This window comes from Trachemys scripta, chromosome 7 (assembly GCF_013100865.1).
Source record: "Trachemys scripta elegans isolate TJP31775 chromosome 7, CAS_Tse_1.0, whole genome shotgun sequence".
NCBI lineage: Eukaryota > Metazoa > Chordata > Testudines > Emydidae > Trachemys > Trachemys scripta.
Window position 1 is genome coordinate 67754848 of NC_048304.1, and position 23148 is coordinate 67777995.

The 23148-nt window shown below is 43.2% G+C and overlaps 1 protein-coding gene across 1 annotated transcript in view; it reads right to left on the bottom strand.

Annotated features, from left to right (window-relative positions):
• The window catches only part of ZCCHC24 (zinc finger CCHC-type containing 24), a 161326-nt gene that overhangs the window by 20207 nt on the left and 117971 nt on the right, over nucleotides 1–23148 (bottom strand). Inside the window, exon 3 of the mRNA XM_034775178.1 lies at nucleotides 22–186. Within this exon, the coding sequence (XP_034631069.1) occupies nucleotides 22–186 (165 nt within the window). The remainder of the gene's footprint in view (nucleotides 1–21; nucleotides 187–23148) is intronic.

A 23148-nucleotide genomic window follows, 5' to 3' on the forward strand; every position in this document is an offset into this window, starting at 1 on the left:
GCTGCCCAGCAGCTACCCTACCTGTTTGTGAGGATAAACGTTGATGTGACACTTGATACATTCTTGTCCCATGTTAGCCCAGGAGTTTCCACTCATCCATTTTCTCTTGCACTTGGGGCACTTGTATTCACCAAAGCAGCGTTTCTTGCCCTGGTACGGGGTCAGACCCTCTCCTTTTGGACGAGCCTAAATTACAAAAAGGAAAAATAAGTAGTAATGATGGGAGAACAAATCAATAGAAAAGAACATTTAACCAGGAAGTTCATATAAGTTGGACCCAGTTCCCCCAACCCCCACAAATGGTTAGTCATACACAAAACTTAAATTTCACCAGTTCTGAGGGAGCTAAATAGAGATGAAGGGGTCACCAGATAGCTCCAAAATGAGGTTAAAAGGACATTTAGAATTCTGTGTTCAGCATCTTCTGCAGTTACTGCTCTGATATCAATATCTATCCCATTACAGCAGGATAGTGTCCGATGATACTCCATCAACTTTTCAATCCAATCTTCAGTTTTCTCTTAGGAAATCAAACCAAACCACGCTTATGACTCTTCTGTACGGTGCATCCTCCATGTTATGATAATAATAATGCTTTGTAGATCTTCAGCATCTTGCATCCACAGATACCAGAACATTTCCAAAACAATTGAGAGAGAGAGGATTGCTTCCATTTTATAGACAGGTAAACTGAGGCACAAAAGCTAAGTGAATCCCCAAGTTCATGTAATGAGACTGTGGCAAAGCTGGAGTTCCACAAATCTGAACTCCCTGATTGCTACTATTAACTGCTAATCAGCATTATTTAGCCAAAGTATGTCATATATCTTGAGCACTTACACAGTACCCATCACAGAAGTTTCAAAAATGGGGCCTAAACTTAGGCTCCTAACTTTGGCACCTAAATAATGCCTTATTTTTTTCAAAAGCATTTGGCACCCAGCAGCTCTCGCGGATGATGCCCTAAATGGGCTTCAATCCTCAGAGGGCTGTTGGGCCTCCATTCCTATTTAACTCATGACCTCTCTTCTGACCCTAAGAACAAGGGTGTCAATTATTACACTGAAATGCATAATTTATCTGTGAGGAACTGGATTGGGATTTATTTCATACTAGCCACCAAATTGTCAGCAGTGGTAATCTGAACTCGCTACAAGCCATAGATGGGATTCGGTTAGGTGACCTAGCAGTGAAAGGCTCCATATCCCATTATTAAACTCTGGTCCATTCTCCATTGCTGTATTTATTTGCTAGCTGTAGTTAGGAAAGTTTTAATTTTGTTTGATAGTCTGTTTTCGTTTGTAAATCTGCCTTACAGTGCCCCTAAAAGAAATCCTTTAGGTAATTAATTAGCTCTCACAATAAATCGCTAAATTGGTTAGGTTTTGTTCAGTGGCAGATCACTCTAAATAATATAATTAGTGGCTTAAAGCATCGTAGGGGGATTCGCTGATAACTGTTAATACGTTAGGTCACAAATTATATTATTTCCCTTGATTACCCTCCTGAGTATATTTCCTTCATTTCATGACTCACGAGGAAGGGCAGAAAGAAATGATTAAAATGCCCATCATCTAGCGAGTATTGAGATCCACATGGTTTCTATTTTACATTTTCATTCTCCTACCCCAAATCCTGGAAACAGTGAATCATGTTTTTCTCTGTGGGACTGACAGCCTGATAACTACATCATTGCCTCTCATCATAATGTTTACTCTTTTGCCTAAGCTTTTAAGGTTGCTTAACCTCCTCTGATGGATTCTAACAGCCACAGAGTAACTTGAATGCTTTTAGGCAACCCACATCCCAGTAAAGAAAATTTGTACTTAGTAAAAAATAAAACTTCAGCTGTGTACAGAATCTGTGTGCTTCTGGTCTCATCAGTAGAAATCCTGCAGAACTTAGATGCTGATAAACTCTGATCTGGTGTGGGTTTTCTCTCACATGGCTGAATATTAAGCCTTCTTGTCTGTTACAATATTGCGAAAATGTGGCCATGTTAAATACACTATTACTTAGGATGGTATTAAGTATTTTCAGCAAGATTTAGGAGTATAAAAATGCATGCACACTAGAGTAAATCCATATAATCAATTACTCTGTAGGATTTCATAGCTTTTTTTTCTCCTCCTAAACTGTTCCTTCACTAAATACATTAATTTGTTATATCAGTGTTGGAGGGATGGATGGAGATTCTAATTTAAAAACGTACTGAAACTTGGGATTCATAACCTTCAGTATCCAAACCATGCATATGTAATGTCTAGTAACTAGAATTTATGTGACTGATATGCTGCAAATATTTACAGAAAACTTTCACTTGCAGGTTTCATGTAGTGCAGCATTATTTCTGTGTTATTATAATCTATTTCTGTCCACTGTTGCAATTTACAAGTGAAAACTACACTTAATTTATATGTAATCCGACAAAGTAGTACAGTAGGTCACAATATAAAAATATGATAGTCTCATCCTAAATGCTTGTTTGTCCTTATCATGAAACCACTATTCACTCTAGTGCATTTCATAATTGCTGTTACAGCAAGGTCCAGGATTAGAACCGTAGATGGTTTTTTAGATTAGGATTGACATGTATTGATGTGTGGGGAACCCTGAACAACACTTGTCTGCATTGTGGCTGGGTCAAGTCAGTTCCAGCAGTTGCTTTTTATTTTGAGAAGCATTACAATTCAAATCATACCAGTTTAAACAGGAGATGGAAGCTGTGCTCAGTGCAAGTGTCCAAAAGGGAATTCTGCTGCTTTAAACCTTGCAGTCTCCAGCAAACCTTCATTGTATTAGGGAAGAATCAGAGGCTGTCTACACTTTACCACAGCTACCCTGTTTGGTATTAAGTGTCATATGCAGCAGGGCTCCCCACCTCCAAGCTGGTGTTGTAAATGGTTGTCCTTCTGGTCTGATCAGACATGCTCTGCAACTGCCGTAAGAAAGTTTGTTCAAACCCACATTTTAACAGGAGTTAATCACACATCCGATGGGAGGTGTTGAACAGTTTGGACCTCCCCACACCAATTACCAAGTCCTGGACATACCCACTGTGACGGGTTCGGTCACAGAGACCCTCTTGGGACTGTCACCTGACGTGCTGGAATTACCTCTGAGCCCGTTTTCCCTGCCAGCTTGGGACTCCAGAACCCTGCCTTGTTGAGCCAGACATGCTAGTCTGCTGCAACAGAGATCCAGGTCTGGTCCATGCCCCCAAAGCTGCAGACTTTAACCAAACACTGCTCAGCAGGTCACCTATCTCCAGCATTCAGATACCCAGTTCCCAATGGGATCCAAACCCCAAATAAATCCGTTTTACTCTGTATAAAGCTTATACAGGGTAAACTCATAAACTGATCGCCCTCTATAACACTGATAGAGAGATATGCACAGCTGTTTTCTCCCCCAGGTATTAATCACTTATTCTGGGTTAATTAATAAACAAAAGTGATTTTATTAAGTATAAAAAGTACGATTTAAGTGATTTCAAAGTAATAGCAGACAGAACAAAGTAAGTTACCAAGCAAAATAAAACAAAACATGCAAATCTAACCCTAATACATTAAGAAACTGAATACAGGTAAATCTCACCCTCAGAGATGTTCCAATAAACTTCTTTCACAGACTAGATTCCTCCCTAGTCTGGGCCCATCCTTTCCCTGGTACAGTCCTAATTAGTTCCAGCGGGCATCGTAGGTGAAAAGCAGGGGCTTTCTCATGACTGGGACCCCCTTTGTTCTCTTCCACCCCCTTTTATAGCTTTGGCACAAGGTGGGAATCTTTTGTCTCTCTGGATCCCTACCCCTCCTTCTAAATGGAAAAGTACCAGGTTTAAGATGGATTTTACCATTCTTCCTGGGCTGGCTTACACAAACACAGGAAGGCTTGCAAGTCAACAGCACCATTTGCAACCGATTGTCCTAGTCAATGGGAGCCATCAAGATACTAAACCATCATCAATGGCCCACACTTTGCATAATTACAATAGTACCTCAGAGTTATACTTTATATTTCTAGCTTCAGATACAAGAATGATACATACATACAAATAGGATGAACACACTTGGTAGATTATAAGCTTTGTAATGCTTGTAATGCATACAAGAGACCGTTTGCATAAAGCATATTCCAGTTACATCATATTTACACTCATAAGCATATTTCCATAAAACATTATGGAGTGCAACATCACACCCATATTAAATTCAGCTCAACCCAGTTTGAGGGGATGGGAATGAGGATGCAACAGTGTTTGACAACTGATGTTGAACATGGCACATCCTGTAGTGTGTCAGAATAAGTACAGTAGCATAAGGCCATCTCCTCAATCAGAACAGAATGATGCTAGCTATAACAATTGTCCAGTATGATCCTGCAAGCATGGTTTCTATGTACAATAATTATGAACTGTGCCAAGATGGATTTTTTTTAATCAACTTTTTTTTTAAGTTACCTACTGGCTTGTGCAGAATATTTCCTAATGGTTTGAATCCATGACCAACACAGTTACAAACTGTGTGACAACGGCAGCATTAGACTGTAACTTGTTTGAAAATAGTATCAAAGGCCATGACTATGTATCATTCCTAATGTCAGAAAGCCACTGTAAAGAATTAGAGGCAAAAGCATGGAATGATAGCAATAGTATTTTTCTGATTTTGAAAGGCTGAAGACTAGAGAGAGAAATTTTGTCTGTCATTTTTGGACAGGCTGTGTGGGAAATTTATGACAGCTGCCTCTCCCAACATAGGGTTTCATTAAATTACAAACTCAACAGACAAACAAAAGCAATCTTTAAATAGGATGTCTGCATGGTGCTTGTGTCAAAACTAGTATTGGACTATCCTGCTAGATATATTCAGTTATGCATTGACATCTGATATTTTTGTGTTTCCTCAAATTTCAAGTATATGTTGTAGTAATGCCAGTAAATCCTTAGCTATATTTAAATCCAGGCTCATGATGGAAGATAACACACACAATGAATATTCTAACTAATACAGAAAGCTTAAAATGCAGCTCTGCACTGAAAAGTGACTTTGCAAAAAATTTCATTGTGGGGTAGCATGTTTATTATGTCTCAATGATTTTCATGGCAAAATAGTCATATTGCAAGTAAGCAGAGGCTTCTTCTGTCTGCCATTCCTGCAAACTTTACCGTGGGCTCAGTGAAGTTTTGTTCTCTCCTTCTCATGCATTATCATGTGCTATAAATGTTCTGTGGGCTAAATTAAGGCATCAGTGATCCCATTGCCTGTGTGAAAGATGCATTTATAGATGCATTTATAATTTTACTTTGTTTTTGAGGTCTACTTTTGGAGCAGGCACCAGAATTAATACAACCAAACAAAATATTTCCCAGCATTCTGAGATACTAGGGGGGAATTAAGAAATATGAGGGAAAATATTTTACATACATAGAATGAAAATCTGGCATGGAAGAGGTGGGAAACCAAGGTTTTGATTAGTAGAATAATGTGGGTTTTGTGAAGGGTTAACTTGTGAGGTTTCTGTTGCTTTGAGCATACATGTATACTTTGCATCTAGAAAGAGATATGTGATAAGAAGGGATGCTGAAATATCATGGACTGTCCTGACATGTGAAAGTTAAACAATTCCAGAGAGAGGTTCCCTTGATCGAATGGCTCCACAGAACAATTGTGGGAGGGCAGCTATTTGAGAGTTGGGGAATGGTCTTGGTTAAATATTAGGGTTCCCCCCCCCGAAGTACACTCAATGCAAAATACAAACATGTATTTAACTTAAGGACAGTAGCATATAATGTGTTCAAGTTAAGGCAAAGATGAAAAAATTGGATACACATGCTTTGAAAATATACGGTCAAATTCTCCAAAGATGATAGTCTCATTCCCAGAGGCAATTCAAACAGGTGTGGAAATATTTGCATATTTCCTGTGTAGCCACTAACTTTTGTCCACTGTTGCCTAATGGGAGTGACTTTTCTGTCATACCCTGTCAGAAGGGCACGGTGACTATCAAAGGGTAATAGAGCAATCTTCCCATTTAAGACTCTGTTTGATTACCAGTCCCATTCAGGAAGGGGTCAGGGGATGTCTTTAAAGGGCTCAGAGAGTTCATCCGGAGGGGAGCTGGCTCCTAGGCCTAGGCCTGGCCCTGGAGCATCAAGGGAGATATAGAGTGAAAGGCCTTTAAGCCCCTAAAGCCTGCGTGGGACGGGGAATGGCTTTGTTTTGTGTTACTTAGTGAGTTTTGTGTTTGAATTAATAAAATCTGCCCCAAGGGAAAGGCCTGAGAGAGACTGAGGAGCGGCCATGAGGTTTTCCTGGGCTGCTGAGGGAGCCCACCAGCCTCCAGTTCTTTGTTATCCATTCATGTGATAGACATTTTGTTGCCCTCCTGAGACATTTTACAAAGTTCCCAAATTAGATGTAAAGAATTAAAATGGGTCCATCATTCTGGGAAAGGGTTTGTTTCACTTGTACAGTTTCTCAGTGTGCACGTCCAAGTTGCTCTGCATGTATAATCGTATGTAGAAAAAGCAGGTGCTTGGCAGAAAACCTGAACTTGGCAACAACTTTGGGACTCCAGCTCCCATGGCTGATGGAGATTGTGAGTACTGTTTTATTTCAATGGTTGCACATGTGAGCAGTTGGGAACAGTACATGTTCCATCCTGCATAGTGCAGAAAGACGGGTAGGGGAACAGAAGGACCACATAACTAGCCTGACCTTTTCTACTTGTAATATCTATGAAGAGATCATCAGTGAACAACCTTGACTTTTTACACATTTATATTTTTCAGTGTTGCAATAATTTTTTGTTTCTGAGATCAAACAATGGTAACCTGAATGAACTGAACTGACTGAGAGCCAAGCTGCTAAAATAACCAGTTTACAGGGCTTCCCTGAAATCTGATTGGCGACTGTAACAGGAGAAAAAACTGAAATCGACACTGCACCAGAATAGTAAATTTGCAGCAGTATTGTAAAGAGAAGCTCTGTGTGTAATGAGAAACCATTGGACATCCAAGTGTAAATGAGTACTGGCATGTACCCAAAATTTAATCCTCTGATCCACAGTCTCCTCTGATAAAGAAGGAAGATGAACATTAAATGAGGGGCAAGAAAATTCTGACAAAACATAAGCAGCTACCATTTTTGGGGTCAGTTTGTTTGAACATCTTTATTTGGGACACTTAATTGATCATGTCCAGAGGACTTTGTAGTACAGTTCAAGTCAATAGATTGTTGTGAATCTGCAGACTCACTGCACTCAAAATTCCTTATGGAAATCAAAAGGAGTCCTTTGTGTAGAACTCTTTCGGGATGGGCCCAGGGTATCTTGTGAGATCTCTTCTGATCTAGAGGTTTCATAAATCATTTCTTTGTAGATTCAGCTAGGACTCTTTTATTGAACATTAGAAACCCAAGTTAATTTTCTTCTAATTTCTTAATGTACATTAATAACAAATCATATCATGCTATTTTTTTTTACCTGGACTAGTTTTTAAGGTTGGGATTTTCGAAGGAACTTAAGGAAGTCATGCAGAGCTAACACTCATTGAATTTCAGCGGCATCTCTACTTAGCCAGAGAATCTTACTACGCTTAGACCTGTATATACATCTGCACTATAGTTCCTTGAGAGCAGTAATTGTGGCAGTAAGGTAGGTGCAGGTAATGGGGTCCACTGACTCTAAAATTAATACAGCACTTTAAAAACAATAATTAACTAAGCCTCACAACACCCTTCCAACATATGGTATTATCTACATTTATACATTGGGAAATATGAGATATAGAAATGTTAACTTCAAAAGAGCTTCTAATGAAGGGTTGTTCATATTTTAGAGCCAACTTTAGACACACTTCAACTGGAGGTGTGAGGGCTCAGCATCCCTGAAAATCCTGAGGGGGGGGTCTACAGATACCCAGTCCCTTGGAAAATTAGGACTTCTATGTCTGTAGCTGGGCATCCAAAACATGGAGGCACTCTAATTTAGAATCTACTTTGAAAATTTGACCTCAGTAACATATTCAAGGTCACCCAAATCAGAAACAGAACCAGGAAATGAACTCAGGAGTCTTGACTCCGGTGGTAATTTCCTGCTTTAATCGCTAGACTACATTTACATTTGTTTTATTTTTATTTTAACCTTTAAGCCATCACAACTCCTCTCTGTCAGTAATTTCAATTAGTTTGCTGGAAAAACTACAGCATTCTCTGCAGGCATTTTGATATTGTTTTCTTATGGATGTTTACAGTTTGATGCCGTCACAGATATTATTTTCCTCCCTGTATCTTCAGTTTCCTAAATGCTGCATCAAAGGAAATCTGGATGTTCAAACAAACAAGCCAGTTTTCTCTAGTTAGAAATAGCCTTAAGAAGTAATGACAGCAGCAGCCCTCTCTGTGGTCTTGTTAGTACACACATTTCTTGTCCATGGGTTGCGCTGGGAGCAGGACAATTGAGTCAAACAGGACTTTCCAAGAAACTGAATGCTCCATCATATCTGAGGGGCTTGCAAGCTCCTCATTCTTCCAGGCCAGAGGAGTCTCTCAGCCACAGTCCAAAGGTAACATGTAAATGGATCTCCTCCAACAGAATCCAAAGCTTTTCCTTAGCCAAGTGCTAAGAAAGAGCAAGAAGAAACACACTTATGTGCTTCTCCTCATTGGACCTTCTTGACTTTTCTAGCCTCCCACCATTCAAAGCACCCTCCCACCATTCAAACAGTAGGGTTTGACTTCCCTAGACAGCTGGCCTCCACAGTTCATTTCCCCCTCACACTAGTTTCCTGTTACGTGATGGTTTGAACAGCATTTGCAGCAATCCTTCCCCCACTCCATCCTGTGGCATTTTATAGGGCACCAACAACTGTTGCATCTAGGCACATAATAGTGTAAAGTTAAGCACAACAATCATCTTGGACTTTGCTCTTTCCATCCTGTGGTTCGTTCAGTAAACTTTATCTTCTCCTCTTCCTGTTTCTTCTCTATTATTACAGATAGTTTTGTGCTAAAACATGGCCCCTGGCTTAACCTGGCTAAGTGTAGCTAGCACAGTGCCCCTACCCATTATGGAGATGGATTGTGTTGTTAACTGTGCTAGACACACTCTCTTCTCACCTTCCTCCCAGGTAGTCTGTAGTATGATTTCTGCATTTGGTTGTAAATGGTATGTATGGAATCCAATCCGTGCTACAGCTGTTAGACTCTAACTGTGTTTGAAAATAATTCAAGCCATAGCAGGGACAAGGCCCGAGTATTTTCAGCTGTCTCCCATCTGGGTAGCTGGGAAGCTTGTCCCAGGCTTTAAACCCTGAATTTGATTTTTAAAAAACCCTACTCCCTCATAAATCTCCAAGTCTTTCCCCCAGCATCTGACTTTTTCCCTGTGCAGGGTCTAAATACACCATCATGCCAACATCTCAAATATTATTTAATGTTGCCCATAGGGATAGGCCGCATCTCAACACCCTGCCCTGAGCAGGGCCGGCTCCAGGTTTTCTGCCGCCCCAAGCGGCCAAAAAAAAAAAAAAAAAAAAAAAGCCGTGGCAGCAAGATTGCGCCATTCCACTCTTCGGTGGCAATTGGGTGGCAGGTCCTTCGCTCCGAGAGGGACTGAGGGACCCCCGCCACCGAATTACTGGCGCTGCAGACCCAGACGTGCCGCCTCGATAGCAGCTGGAGTGCCGCCCTTTGGTATTGGCAGCCTCAAGCACCTGCTTCTTTAGCTGGTGCCTGGAGCCGGCCCTGTTTCCCACTTATTCTGTAGCTACATCTGTCATGCTTCCCCACTCCTTCACAATTCTGCAGTGCAATTTCCTTTGTTCCCCTTGCTTTTATCCATAATGGCTGTTCAGTAAAACCACTTTTCCCTGGCTGATGGAATTGATCTTCAAAGGGATTTATTAAATGCAGCATTTGTCAGAGATGTTTTTTAAAAGATATTTAAACCCACTTGCTTTACTCAAAGGGAATATTTGTGCTTAGGCTTGTGCATCCAGTGTGCTTTCTTGGTGGCTAGTAAGAGGTAATAAGATCACAATTATTCCTTTGAGGTCATGGATTAGTCCAGGAAAGGAGAGACGAATTAGGTGGCCCATGCTAGGAAATTCCCTATGCATCTACCAGAGGGGGGAAAGAGAAGAGATGGGGGGCAGGGAATAAGTCAGTTCAGCCTGTTTATGGAGCTACAGCAATAACTGCAGTTGTGTATCCAAGTTGTGTATCCCCACTCTATCACTGAATTGTTTTCTTCCTAACCAGGAGTCAGATTCTATTCTATTCACGTTCTTAAAACAATGCCCATCCCTGACTTACGTGAGCCCTGGGGCCTTGACAATTTGTCCCTTATATGGATTAACCTCATTCCTTGGATTTAAGCAAGTTATGGTAAATGATCACATTAATTTACATTTTGATAAAACAGCCAAAGTTTTATGGGTGGGGTAAAACATAGGAGTACTGTTACTGTTAACTTTCTATAGCACTTTATGCTCTAAAAGAGGTTGGTGCCTAACTTCCTTTAGGCTACCACTTTTTCACAGAGGCTTACAAACATGCTTTATTTGGATATGTTGACTGAACTGTAAAATCCAGCTCAGCCCTTTGGCCCCCACACCAGTCAGCTGACTCCTGGGACAAGGGACCAGGCTGGATCAGAGGTGCTGGAACAATTTTTATAGTGGGGTGCTGAGAGTCAGTGAACCAATCTGTAAACATAGGATGGAAACCACTTCAAGCCATGGGGTGCGCGCTTCAGCACCATGGGCTGGAATGGTGGTGATGGGGGGTCTGGCTGGAGTCAGGGGACAAAGAGACTTGGCTGGGGCAGCGCATGACTACCATGATGGGGTGAGAGGCTGAAGATCCTCACTGGAGTGAGAGAAGATAGGAGCCCAAATGATTGGACAACAGTATACGATTCACATAAAGTAGAATAAAAAATAGAAAAAATAATACATTTATAAAAAGTGCAAAATAAATTTAAAATAGTAATAATGAATAAAATACAAAAATATTAACAGACTTAAAAAAGTAAAATAATAAAAACTGAAAAATAAAAGAATTGTAAAATACATAAAAACCATAAAAGGGGAAATAAAATAAAATGAAACTTAATATATATAAACAATAAAATCAAAAAGGAAATACAAGTAAAATATATTAAAAAGGTAAAAATATAACTATTAAGAAAAAACACACACACAAAAAGAAAGAAAAAAGAAGTACAATTGTAAAACTGAGGGCGAGAGTCCACGGGGCTTGTGCTCCTATATCATAGGTGAGGAGCTCTGATGTGTGCCCCCGTGTCCCCCTCTCTGTCCCCCCGTGTGGACAGGGCTAGACAGCAGTCTCACTCCGGCCGTGCGGCCACCCCAGCCTGGGAGTGAGGGGCGGCGCCCTCCCGGGCTTCTGGACCCACAGACAAAGCCCGGGGGGAACCACTCCCATTTATACTTGCTGGACACAAGGCTCTTGCTCATGTTGTACAGGAGGCTAAGCGACCCCCCTGTTATACACTGAGCAATGAGGGCTCCCTCCGTGTGGGGCAGAGGCGAGACCCTGCGCTCCAGGGACGAGGTAGCTGGTGGACAGACCCCGCCGGAGCGGGGAATGTCGGCAGGCGCCACTCTGCCTTGGACGGAGTCATCTCTACTTGAGCAAGCGAGACTCCCCGCAACTGCCAGGCACCTCTTCCGTCACTGGACGGTGACCCTGACTCCGAGAGAGACCCCCGGAAAAGCGAGAGAGAGACGGGGTGTCCCTCGGCTGGGCCCTCTGGGGTGAGATTCAGCCCAGCCACAGCAGGGTACACAAGGTACTAGGTGGAGAGGGGAAGGAGAGAGAGAGCCAGGCTGGAGGCCTCCGGGCTCTGCTCCCCTCTCTGCACCAGCCTGAGTCCCTCCACTCAGGGCTTTTCCCAGCATGTACCCAGCTCACCCAACCTTGTGTCACAGGTCCGGGCCAAGCCTTCGGAATGAGGGGAGAGAAAAGGGCAATGCTGCCTCTGCCCGGGCTGTGCACGGAATCACCACGCCCTTCTGGAACTACCTCTGGGGACCCAGCTGGGATTGTAGCTCATTGAGACTTCCAGAGCCTGGCCCCACTGTGGTCACTCCATGAGGTAGAACAGAAACACCTGCCTTTAAAATTCAACTGTATCTAGGGTGACCCCACCTGTATTTCAAGTTCCGTAACAGAGGACACTGCTGCGGGGGAGAGGGAGGGAGTTCGAGGGGGTATTTTGGGATGCCGGAGGGGTGTGTGTGTACTGGGAGATGGTATTTGGGAGGTGCTGGATAGAGTATTTGGGGTGTGTAAGAGCAGGGGTGCCTCTCGGGACTGGGGGACCTCCTGCAGGCATGCTGCCGAAGGCTTGCCGCCCCAGGCAGGTGCTTGCTGCGCTGGTGCCTGGAGCTGCCCCTGCTCCTGAGCATTGGGGACATTTGGATCCAAACTGATTAACAAGTAACAACAACTTGCTTCTGTTGACGTTCATGTGTTGTCCCCATTATAGTTAGGGCTCCAGATCCTGCCACCCTACCATGGCCCCTTTGTGCTGATCTGGCTTAAGGAGTTTCCTGGGAATTCCCCTTGTACAAAGGAGTCCCCAGGTAGCACACTTGCCATGCCAGCCTTGCGTCACCACCACCTTCACAGCCCTCAGCCGAGGGAATGATTCCTGCCTGCCAGCAGGCTCCTTTCGTTGCTGACAGAACCGGGCACAAGTTAGAGCAGCTGTCAAGCTGTTCTCATTACTGCCAGGGCTGAACGGGACCATAGCTGTCCCTGGGATCAGGGAATAGCAAAGATGTCACAAAACCACCTTGCCTGCTCCCCACCTGGTCCTGTGCCAAGTAGAGCTTAGCCTGGCCCAGGGATCTGGCCCACTGATTCCTGACACTTCCCATCAGCTGACTTCTAACAATAATGTTTTATCTAGGACACATACAGAAATGCGGAAACCAACTAAATTCTCTTACCTGTCTGGTTCAAATGTTGGCTTTTAGAAGCCAATGGATGTCTTTCCTTTAGCTAGATCTAGCATATGCACAGATCCATGGCCTCCAATTCTGTGCAGCATAAGCAACAAAAATGGCATCAATATTTCACAACCCCTCCCCCCCCCGGCACTCCTCCACACTTTCTTTTTTTATCCCTTTCCTTTCTTCAGCCAAAACCACAAATTGCCCATAATGAGATTTTAAAAGTGTTTAAGTTAATCTTTTCTGTTGGTAACTGGCCAGCGGAGCTCTAACAGGACCTATCAGATCATGCATCTCATGGAAGAACCTGCCAAATTGCTTGGCAATGATGGACACAATAAAGGTCTCTTGCTTCCCCTGGACAATGCTGCCAAAGTATCAGTTTGCACAGTCAGCAAAGAACAAAACACCCAGCCCCAATACCAAGATTTGAGACTGGATTCATTATAAACAACTTGCAGAAAGTTCCCTCAAAATAAAATGTAAAAGGAGCAATTTATTAAATTCCTTCCCCCTCTGCTTCCTCCCTGCTCCCCACATGCCATGTACTCCAGGGACCAGCAGTTTGTTACATATCCGAAAGGTACAGAATGCAGCAAGAGAAAGTCAGCCTGATATTGGATGTGTGACGTACCCAGAGGGCTTCTTAAGCATCTGTGTGTAGGGGACCCTTGATCAAATAAATTCCTCTCCTTGGAACATAAGAGTAATAACAAAAAACACCAACTTGATCCACTTACTAACTCCCAAGCGAACCAGTATTTTGTGAAGTGGGGGTAAAGGCAGAGCTTTATCTTGGAATTTGAGCTCTCTACAACCTATAAAGCCAACATTATTATAAGGGGGGGGAGGGGCAAACCACCACAGATCTCTGCTTCACACTCCTTTGAGTAGTTTTGGAAAAGAGGAAGCACAGAGTGGTCTTGCTCATGTTCAGAAACTAACATGGTATAGAACATACAGAGGCTATTGGATTGAAAATGGAGGAAGGATGGTCCTGTGATTAAACTGCACATTTGGGAAGCAGGAGTCCAGGGGTCCTGTTCTCAATTTCCTGTGTGACCGTGGACGTTTCATTTAACTTCTCATTGACTTTTCTGTGTACAATCTTTTGGGGTGGGACATGGCCTTTCAGTGCTAATGCTATCCATTAGGAGTCATCTCATGATAGAGTTCCTGCGAGGAGTCTGGGTGTAGTCCCAGACCCTAGCCGTGCTCGGCAAAAGTAATGCCAAGATGGCAGATGAGCCTAGCTCATGAGTTTGTCAAATGCTTTTCCTCATCCTTATCTGATTCTCTCGCTATTTTAAATCTAGGTTACAAATACTCTGTTGCACAGATTGTGCCTTTCAGAAATATCACTGATATAATCTATTTACTGTGGCTATGTGAGGTCTGTGTTGGATGACATTGTTGCTTTTGAAGTATTTAACTGAGTTATATAGCCATATCTTTTTAATGATGTATATAACACAAGAGACATGCTACAGAAACCAATTTGAGGCTAATGCTGTGAGCATCCTAGTTTCTGGCATAGCTGGTATGCAGTAGCATGATGCGTATTCCTATTATTTGATATGGGAATGTTATGGGAAAGGAGGGGTAAGTGCTAGAAACCAAACTGTTAACCAAAGCCTTGCTATTCAAATGGTAAGTATTTATCATCCTATTCATTGGACAACATATAGTGTGAGCTAGCCAGATATTGCCGGTCGAAGGAGTTATGAGTTTGACACACTAAATCACAATATGTGGGCAACACATGAGTGACAAACAAAGGGAATGTTACAGGAGAGGCCTCAGGTATTTTGTGGGGGCAAAATAGAGGAGACCCATTCAGCTCTCATCCCATATATGAAACCGTGGGATGGTGCCATTAGTGATTCTATGATAACTGGTTCAGGTGTATGCTCTTGACATCCCTGGGATGTATGACAGATGTTATACAATCACATTAATAACACAAGCTTATTGCCCCTGCTGCGAATCTTCTAGATCTAGTTTGTTAAATGCACTGAAGTTATTGTACTTGATAGAGTTGACTTTGTTAGTTATCATTGACATGGAACTAGTTTTGGATACGTTGCTCTCAGTTTCCTGCTCTCCTCATGTCACCCTCGTTACCATTATCATTCTTAAAATCTGACCTGTACAGGCAATGATATTCTGATTTGTGGGGCCCCAAATAATGAAGCTAGGGCAGGCACCCCACAAAACAAGCAGAGCTTTTCCTGCCAGTCCTGCCGCAGTGGTGAGTGGGAGGCTGAGTGCATATTACACACAGTCCAGCAGGACCACCTCCAGGGGTGAAAGTAACTTACAGGACTTAGCGGTACTACCGGAGTCCTGAGGGGGGTGTGGCCTCATCCGGAAGAGGCGTGGCCTCGACCGGAAGAGGCGGGGCCTCTCAAGATTTAAAGGCCCTGGGGCGTCGGCTGTGGCTGGGAGCCCCAGGGCCTTTAAATCAACACGGGGCTCCCAGCTGCAGAGGTGGCTGGGAGTCCCCCAGGGCTCAGAGGCAAATTAAAGGGCCCGGGGCTCCGGCCGCTGTGGAGCTCCGGGACCTTTAAATCCCCACCGCAGCTCCGGCAGCCGGGCTCGGACATGGATTTAAAGGCTGTGGGGAGCCCCGAGCCTTGCTGGGCTGGGGAGCTGCGGCGGGGAGCTCCGAGCCCTTTAAATCCCCTCCACGGAAGCTGGTGCGGTCCGGCATGGTGTACTGGCTCTTGCTTATACGCCATACCAGACCGGACCGGCTTACTTTCACCTCTGACCACCTCTTCCCGTCCTGATGACAAGGGCTTGGGATAGAAAAATGGGCAATGAGGGCTGAAGTGCTGCATGGCCCTTACATAGAATCTCATACATTAGAGGTAGAAAAGCCACATTAGGCCATCATTCTAGTCCATTTCCTTGTCAGTGCAGGATTGTTGCCTAAAGCAGTGGTTTTCAAACTGTGGGTCACGACCCAGTACTGGTTCACGGAATGTAAGGCAGTGGGTCACGATGGCTCTGGTCAGCACCGCTGACCGGGCCATTAAAAGTCCCATTGGCGGTGCTGCCCGGCTAAGGCAGGCTAGTCTCTACCTGTTCCGACACCTCCCTGCACCCCGGAAGCAGTCAGCAGTAGGTCCGGCTCCTAGGTGGGGGGGGCCATGGGGCTCCGCACACTACCCCCGCCCCGAGCACCGGCTTCGCACTTCCATTGGCCGGCAGTTGGAGGGGGGCAGTGCCTGCGGGCGAGAGCCATGTGGAACTGCTTGCACGCCTCCACCTAGGAGCTGGACCTGCTGCTGGCAGCTTCCAGGGTGCAGCGCGGTCCGCGGTGTCAGGACAGGAGGGAAGCCTGCCTCTGCACCCTGGCTGTGCTGCTGACCAGGAACCGCCAGAAGTAAGCTAGCACCCCAATCCCCTGCCCCAGCCCTGACCCCCCCAAGTGTGCAGAACAGAATGCAGTGTACCAGGAGCAAAGCCTTAGAGAGAGGGATGTGATACTTATCCATCATGCAACACAACACTGCACTCCCTTTTTATATTCCTTCTACAAGTTCCCTATCCATGCTCTCTTTAGGATTGTATTGAAAAATACATTTATTAAGCAGTGTCAATGGACCCATTACAGGTAGTTTTGAAATGTCAGAAGACTTATTTTACCATAGGTCACTTCCATGTGTGAGTAAGCATGTCTCTTTGCAGTGCCGGCTGCTTAGAAAATCAATCACCAACCTACTGTAATTACAACTGAAATTTGGATCTGGTTTCCACAATGATAAACCATGGGTAAGATTTGGCAGCGTTCATCAGTAATAGTGCACACATGTTTTCTGATGCTGATTAAAATGATAGGCATGGTTGTGACGGATGAGCTGATCAAAGTCTAGAAATCCAAGAAGCTGGCTTGGCAAACACTCTATTGTTTAAATCGAATCTGTGCAGCAGATCTTTCAAAATCCTAGTCATGCTTTTGGAACAGAGATTTTTCTTCAATTGAGCTGATCATTAGAGCCATCCCAGGGTGAAAGGTATAAAAGCCACTTTTAGACAATGTTCAGTTCTAAGCACCGCAGCAGCTGGGCTGCCAAATATTTGTTACTGTCTGACGTCTCAACTAACAAATGTCACTAGTGCTAGGAGAAGTGAGGAGTGTGGATACTGTTTTTTCTGTTGATGTTCAGCATTAATCCCACCCACCACATCTTGAATGAGGGGAGAGAGGCATGTAATTTGCTAATTTACTATAAAATCCCCAGGAAGAATGGTTAAATATTTTCTCCATGGTACAGTGCTGTGCTATTTTCACAAGCCTCTGCCTTCATAATGAAGAAAAGCTGGAGGTACTCTTACAAAGGAAGCACTGCACAATGAATACAGATGGACAATTATTTGAAAAGAAGGCCAGTCTGTGGGGAAGGTCTTGGACTTTTGAGACCTAAGTTCAATGCCCTGCTTTACCCCAGACTTCCTGTGTGACTTTGGGCATGTCACATAATCACTCTGTGTCTCAGTTCCCCATCTGTGAAATAAGAATGATTATACTTTCTTTCCCTCGCTTTTGTGTCTCCTCTATTTGGACTGTAAGCATTTTAGGGCAGGGTTTGTCTCTTCTTCTGTGCCTATGTCCATTACTGGAGGTGTACAAGCATAATAGCCCATTCTGGTCCGCTGCTTATTTCTTAGTAGATGAATAGTCCTTTTGATCCACGCAGGCTATCACATCATCCATCTAAGATCTTGGTTCTCTGCTTTGTGTTCTCCTTTTATCATCTTTCCCTTCCAGTGTCCATAAACCTGCACGGCCAATGAACCCCTTAAAATGTGCCCTGCAAGTCAACTCTTTCTTTTTCATAAGACTTCTGAGTGGCATTTGCTGAGTTCCAATCATCTGCAATACCGTGTCTTATCCTTAGCACAATGGGACCTCAGACTTGCAGATGAAACTTCTCAATATTAACTAACCTCAAAGGTTCACAATATGAACTAACCTCAAAGAGAGTTTATCTTATCTCAGGGTTGATTGCATTCTCAGGAACTGGTGCCTAGAGATTCTCATTTGGAAGCTCAGATGGTATGCTTACATTTATGGCATGTATAGTCCAGCAGGCAAAGGCTGAAAGTGTTACCATGGTAGGTAAAGAACAAGTTTCTCAAAGGCACAAAGGGGAGGTGGCTGAGCCCCCCTGTGCCTTTGAAAATTTCCCTCAGAATTAATATCTTGCTAGACATTCCCTACTCCTCCCACCAAGCCTTTCTATTAAGGAATGACATTACATTGAGGAAAGCTGAGCGTGAATTGTCTTGGCTAAGTGCATGTAAAGCAACAAAGTTAGGTAACTAAAGTAAGCAAATTAAGAATGAAGAACAAAAATATAGTGTTTGGCATCAAACTGTTGTCAGAACCGAGAGAGGCAATACCCAGTATATAGTGGTGATCTGCATTCCTTCTGTGGGCTTTGTGTTACTTTGCAGAATTTCTCCCATAGTTTCATGAGAGAATGAGCTAAAAGGAGTTGGGAGAGGGTGAATCACTCTGTCCAGGAGATACCTTCGGCAATGACTTGTATTCTGAGCTGGAGGAAACACCTTCTCCAAGGAGTTTCTCTACTAGGGTTTCTCAGGACCACAACTTGCATAGTACAATAAGCTAAAGGAACCACATGTCCAAAAGGAATGGTTTTTGACTCTCTGCAGGTGTTCTTTCCTCTAGTGACATGCACTCTGTGACAAAGGAACCACTTGCCACAGGAATTGTTAGAGAACAATCTCTGGAAGCAGTAGTCTGGTAGCAGGTACTATATAAATGCATTGATGGCCCAGTGTCCTTTTCCTATAACAAGACCTTTATGCTTGTTGCTATTTTAAATGTCCTAAAATCAAATGAAGCTTCTGGTAGTGTGCGTCATGTCCTGTCTCAGCAATTGCTACAACCTTCTTATTTGCAGAAAAACTCAAATTGATTTTTTCCTATAATATCATATCAATAATACTGAATGAGTGATACTGAGTGCCACTGTATGTGAAACCATTTGATCTAATTAAGTGCTGATATTTAGAACCTGATATACAAAACTGTGTGTATACAACTCCACATATAATTTGCAGTTGCAGTTACTATAAATGAACACCCAAATCAGCTATGTGTGCCTGCAAATAGCCAGTTGCATTCACAACTGGCTTTTGTCTAGCACGCATACCAGCAGGACCCTATGTATATCGAGGAATGTAAATGGCTGCCTATTTACCCTCTTTTTTGAAAATATATAACTGAACCTAATTCAGAACCTAAATTTTCAATAATAATATAAAAAGTAGATCTCTGGCCCTTATGGATGTGAAGATAACCGTCCAACTGTGAACCAAATTTTAGCTGACACGTGAAGCAAACAGACAACCTGAAAAAACAGCTCTGAGAGAAAATAAATACTGTACTGATTGTGTTATTTATTTTCATATTTAATTCACAAGGAAAGCTTCAATGGGGACCGAGAGGGGGAGGCTGTGAGGAAAGGGCAGTACTTATATAAATCTGGGTCCTGCCATATAATTTAGGTCTAATGTGTCATATAAAACATGGGGACTCATGTATCGGATTAGCATATGCAACAGCTAATGCTGTATTTGCACACTAGGGTGAAGTCAGGCATATTCTTATTTTTTTAAATGGGGCCTTCAGTGTTACAAAATCATATTGTTCCAAATACCTTGAGATAAAAGTAAGTGGCTGAAATCCTTCTTTCCCCCTCTCTGATACAAAACGGCCCATACCGAGTTAATTATGAGGAAACTAGGAATGCATTCCCCTTAATAGCTTCCTGATGTGTGTTTTTTTTCTCTCTCTCTTCATATGGTGCTTGAATATTTACAGTGGCAATCCCTCACCCCACACGCACGCTATGGCAAGCATGCTGGGACTTTATGGTTGGCATTGGAGTTTGGGAGTGGTGAGGACCACATCCTTGCTGTAGTCAGACTTGCCCTCCTCCAGACTGAGATCAGGGCTCACGTTTTTGGTCTTATAGGACCTGTTTAATTGGGCTATGCTTGGAGAACAGTGGCCGCAAGTTGTGTTTCAGATTTCCCCAAGGACTAATATGGTGCACTGCTCTTATGATCACTTGGCAGGTCTAATGAGGACTATCTTTTTTCTTTTAACTAGCAATATAGGGGCTCAGTCACACCCCTGCCTTCTTACAGGCCACAGTTCCCTCACAGAGGTACAGTAGATAGGAAGGAAGCCAGACATGAGTGCAGGTCATAATGCTCCTATACAGGGGAAAAAAAGGGGAAGTTTCTTCTCCTCTGCCATTGCTCCAGAGAATGTAAAGCACCAGCCAGGGGAAGAGAGCTTGGGTTGGAATTTATCAACAGCATATTGATGATACATCTTTATCTCTCCATTAGACCCAAACAGTTCAGTTTCTTTCCTTATTAAGTGCCTAGACTAGGAGTCTGGGTGATAGATGAGAAGGAGGGCCAGGCAAGATGGATGTACTTCTGTTTGGTTGCAGGAAACCTCCAGAAAATGTGGAGGGGTAATATGTGGATCCTCTAATTGAGAATGAGGGTCAATGAGGTTTGCACATTACAGGATGATTGCTGAGTCTGATGGCAACACTGGCTAATGCTGCTTTTAGTCCTGTGCATTTGGCTAGAAATCTGATTGAACTATTACTAGGACAAGGTTTCCAATGATTGCTTTCCATTTAGAATTAGAAACATTTCCAATGATTGCTTTCCATTAAGAATGAGAAACATTTTCAAATTCTTTTAAAGGTTTTTATCTCTTCAAAACAAATCTTGGGAAGCAAAGGAAAACACTGTTAACGTGATAAGAGCCAGGTGGATTTCAGAGGAAAGGATGTTGCTAAAAGAGTTCTGCCTTTTTCCTTCCTAGGTTTTTTAAATGAGCTGTGTCCTTTTTCTCTTATCTGCCAAGTCCTGGGTTTAGAATTCTGGACCAGATTCAGAAGTTACATAAATTATTACTTAAATTATGTTGGTAAATTGACAGGTGAGTGGGAGTTGGTGTAACTTGAGTACTTAGGATATGAAAGGGTGGAGTTTTAGTAAGAAAAGCAGCCAACAGGAAGGGTAGTCTTGTGGTTAAGGCCCTGGAGTGGGCCTCTGGAGATCTCGTTTTAAGTCCTAGCTTGACCATTGACTTCCTGTGTGAGCTTGTGGACAAATCACTTAATTTCTCTGTGCCTAAGTTCCTTATCTGCAAAATGGGTAACAACAGCATATGTCTGTATTTCATGTTGTGAAACTATATTCACTGATGTGTGCTAGGTGTTCTGGTATTATGGAGATCAGCAAGGAAGAGACTGTTGAGTTATGTAAAGTTCTGGCAGATATATATATTTTTTAATGAATGCTAGCCAAGGGCTGATACCAGTGAACTTGACCTCACTTCTTGATATTGCATTATTTTAAGCATCTGGTGCACCTATATTTTCTTTTTCATACATTTTCTCTTTTCCTTACAACTAATTGATTGGAGTAGCTGGGGCTGTCATTTTCCTCAAAACTGTTTGTGCCATCTCCACTGATGCCTCTCTCTCTCTCTCTCTCTCTCTTTTTTTTAAAAAAACCCTAGACCCCAAGATCCACCATGGCAGCACTTCAACAAGCATTCCTATTTTAGAAGCTGGGATATGTAGATACATGGTCATTTTGAAGGATTCCTACTCATGAGTCCTTTGTGTTAAAGACAGAGTATCATCTCTTTCCTCTCACCTACTCCCCCCAAAATCAGTACAAAGACTCCCAACTCCCACCTAGTCTCCACTGCCTAAGGAAATGTAACAGAGGCCCAGTGCATGCTCGGATACTCATACTCATGCTGCAGCCTGTCCTTCTCTAGGATGAAATGAGCAAGAGACTCATTGTTTCCAGCTGGAATGGGTCCTTTGCTCTGAACTATTGAGAAAAGGGAAAGGAAATAAAGACCAGATGAGCAACCTCCCTCCCTCCCTTCTTTTTTTCCCCTCCCTGAGATGATACATGAAAACACCAGTTGAGTCAGTCAGCCTGCTTTAAATTACAGCATTCTTTTTGAGCCTGGAAAAATACACGCTACGCGCACCTCAAGTATTTGAACCTTGACTTTGGCTCCTGCCATCATCCTGAGATGAGTAAATATTTATAGCATTTAACAATGCAAGTCAAGTACTTCTTCCATATCTTCCATATCTTCCTCTACCCTTAACCTCTTTCTTCTGGAAAAACCTTGTCCTGTCATACAAGAGTGTGCTGCAGAGTGGAAGCCCCTTCCCTTCATAACTCCCTTCAACCCCCCTGTGAAGCTACCAGGCATGATTACAATCTAACTCAAGTTTCCTCAAGTCCTAGCAGCTAGTCATGGCTAGCATGCATGACAACACTAATTGGCATGGTTTACTGGCTTGGTGGACCCAGACTCCAGTGCATGTTTCCTTCTGGTGCAGATGTTAGGAAGGAGTTCCTTGTTGGAGTAGCAACAAGATGTATGTTGCCCCCAGCCCATCTGAACCATCTTTCATATAGTTGCCAGCTGGCTCGGCAACTCTCCACTCTTCATTCCCTTGTACTGCTCTGTTGGGCGAGGGCAGGTTTTCACTGTCTTATTAGTTGAGTGCATCAGCAAAGGCTTGGAGCAATAGACATCAGCACTAGTTAGTAGAGCACCCTGTCTCAAAAGCTTGCCTGTCTTCAAAACTTGCCCATATCTAGGCATGCAAGCATAGTGCTGGGAGAGTCTGCAATCCCCCACTGTCCCATCCTTTCCTGTTCTTGCGGTTAAAAATTCTACTATGGTTTATCACAGCATGGATACAAAACTAGCCTGCATCATTTGAGGAGTTGTCTGTGTCAGGCTACTAGAGTCCACTGACAGCTGCATAAACTAATCAAGCTTTCTGACCATCAAAATTTGTTGATCTCCATAGAATTTTAGGAACTCTTAAAATTTCAATGAAAGACTTGTCAAAAGGCGATGGGTCAAATTTAATTCCCAGTGTAACTCCACACACTGTCACATTCAGAGATATGGAGAGCCTTGAAGCTGAGGATAAGGAAGCTGAAGCTGATGTGGATGGTGGCGGGGGGGAGGGAGAGAAGCTACTAAGAGGATCTGTAGTGAGTGGGGCAACGTGATCAAAATGGCAGGCAAAGAAAATGATTTTTCACAA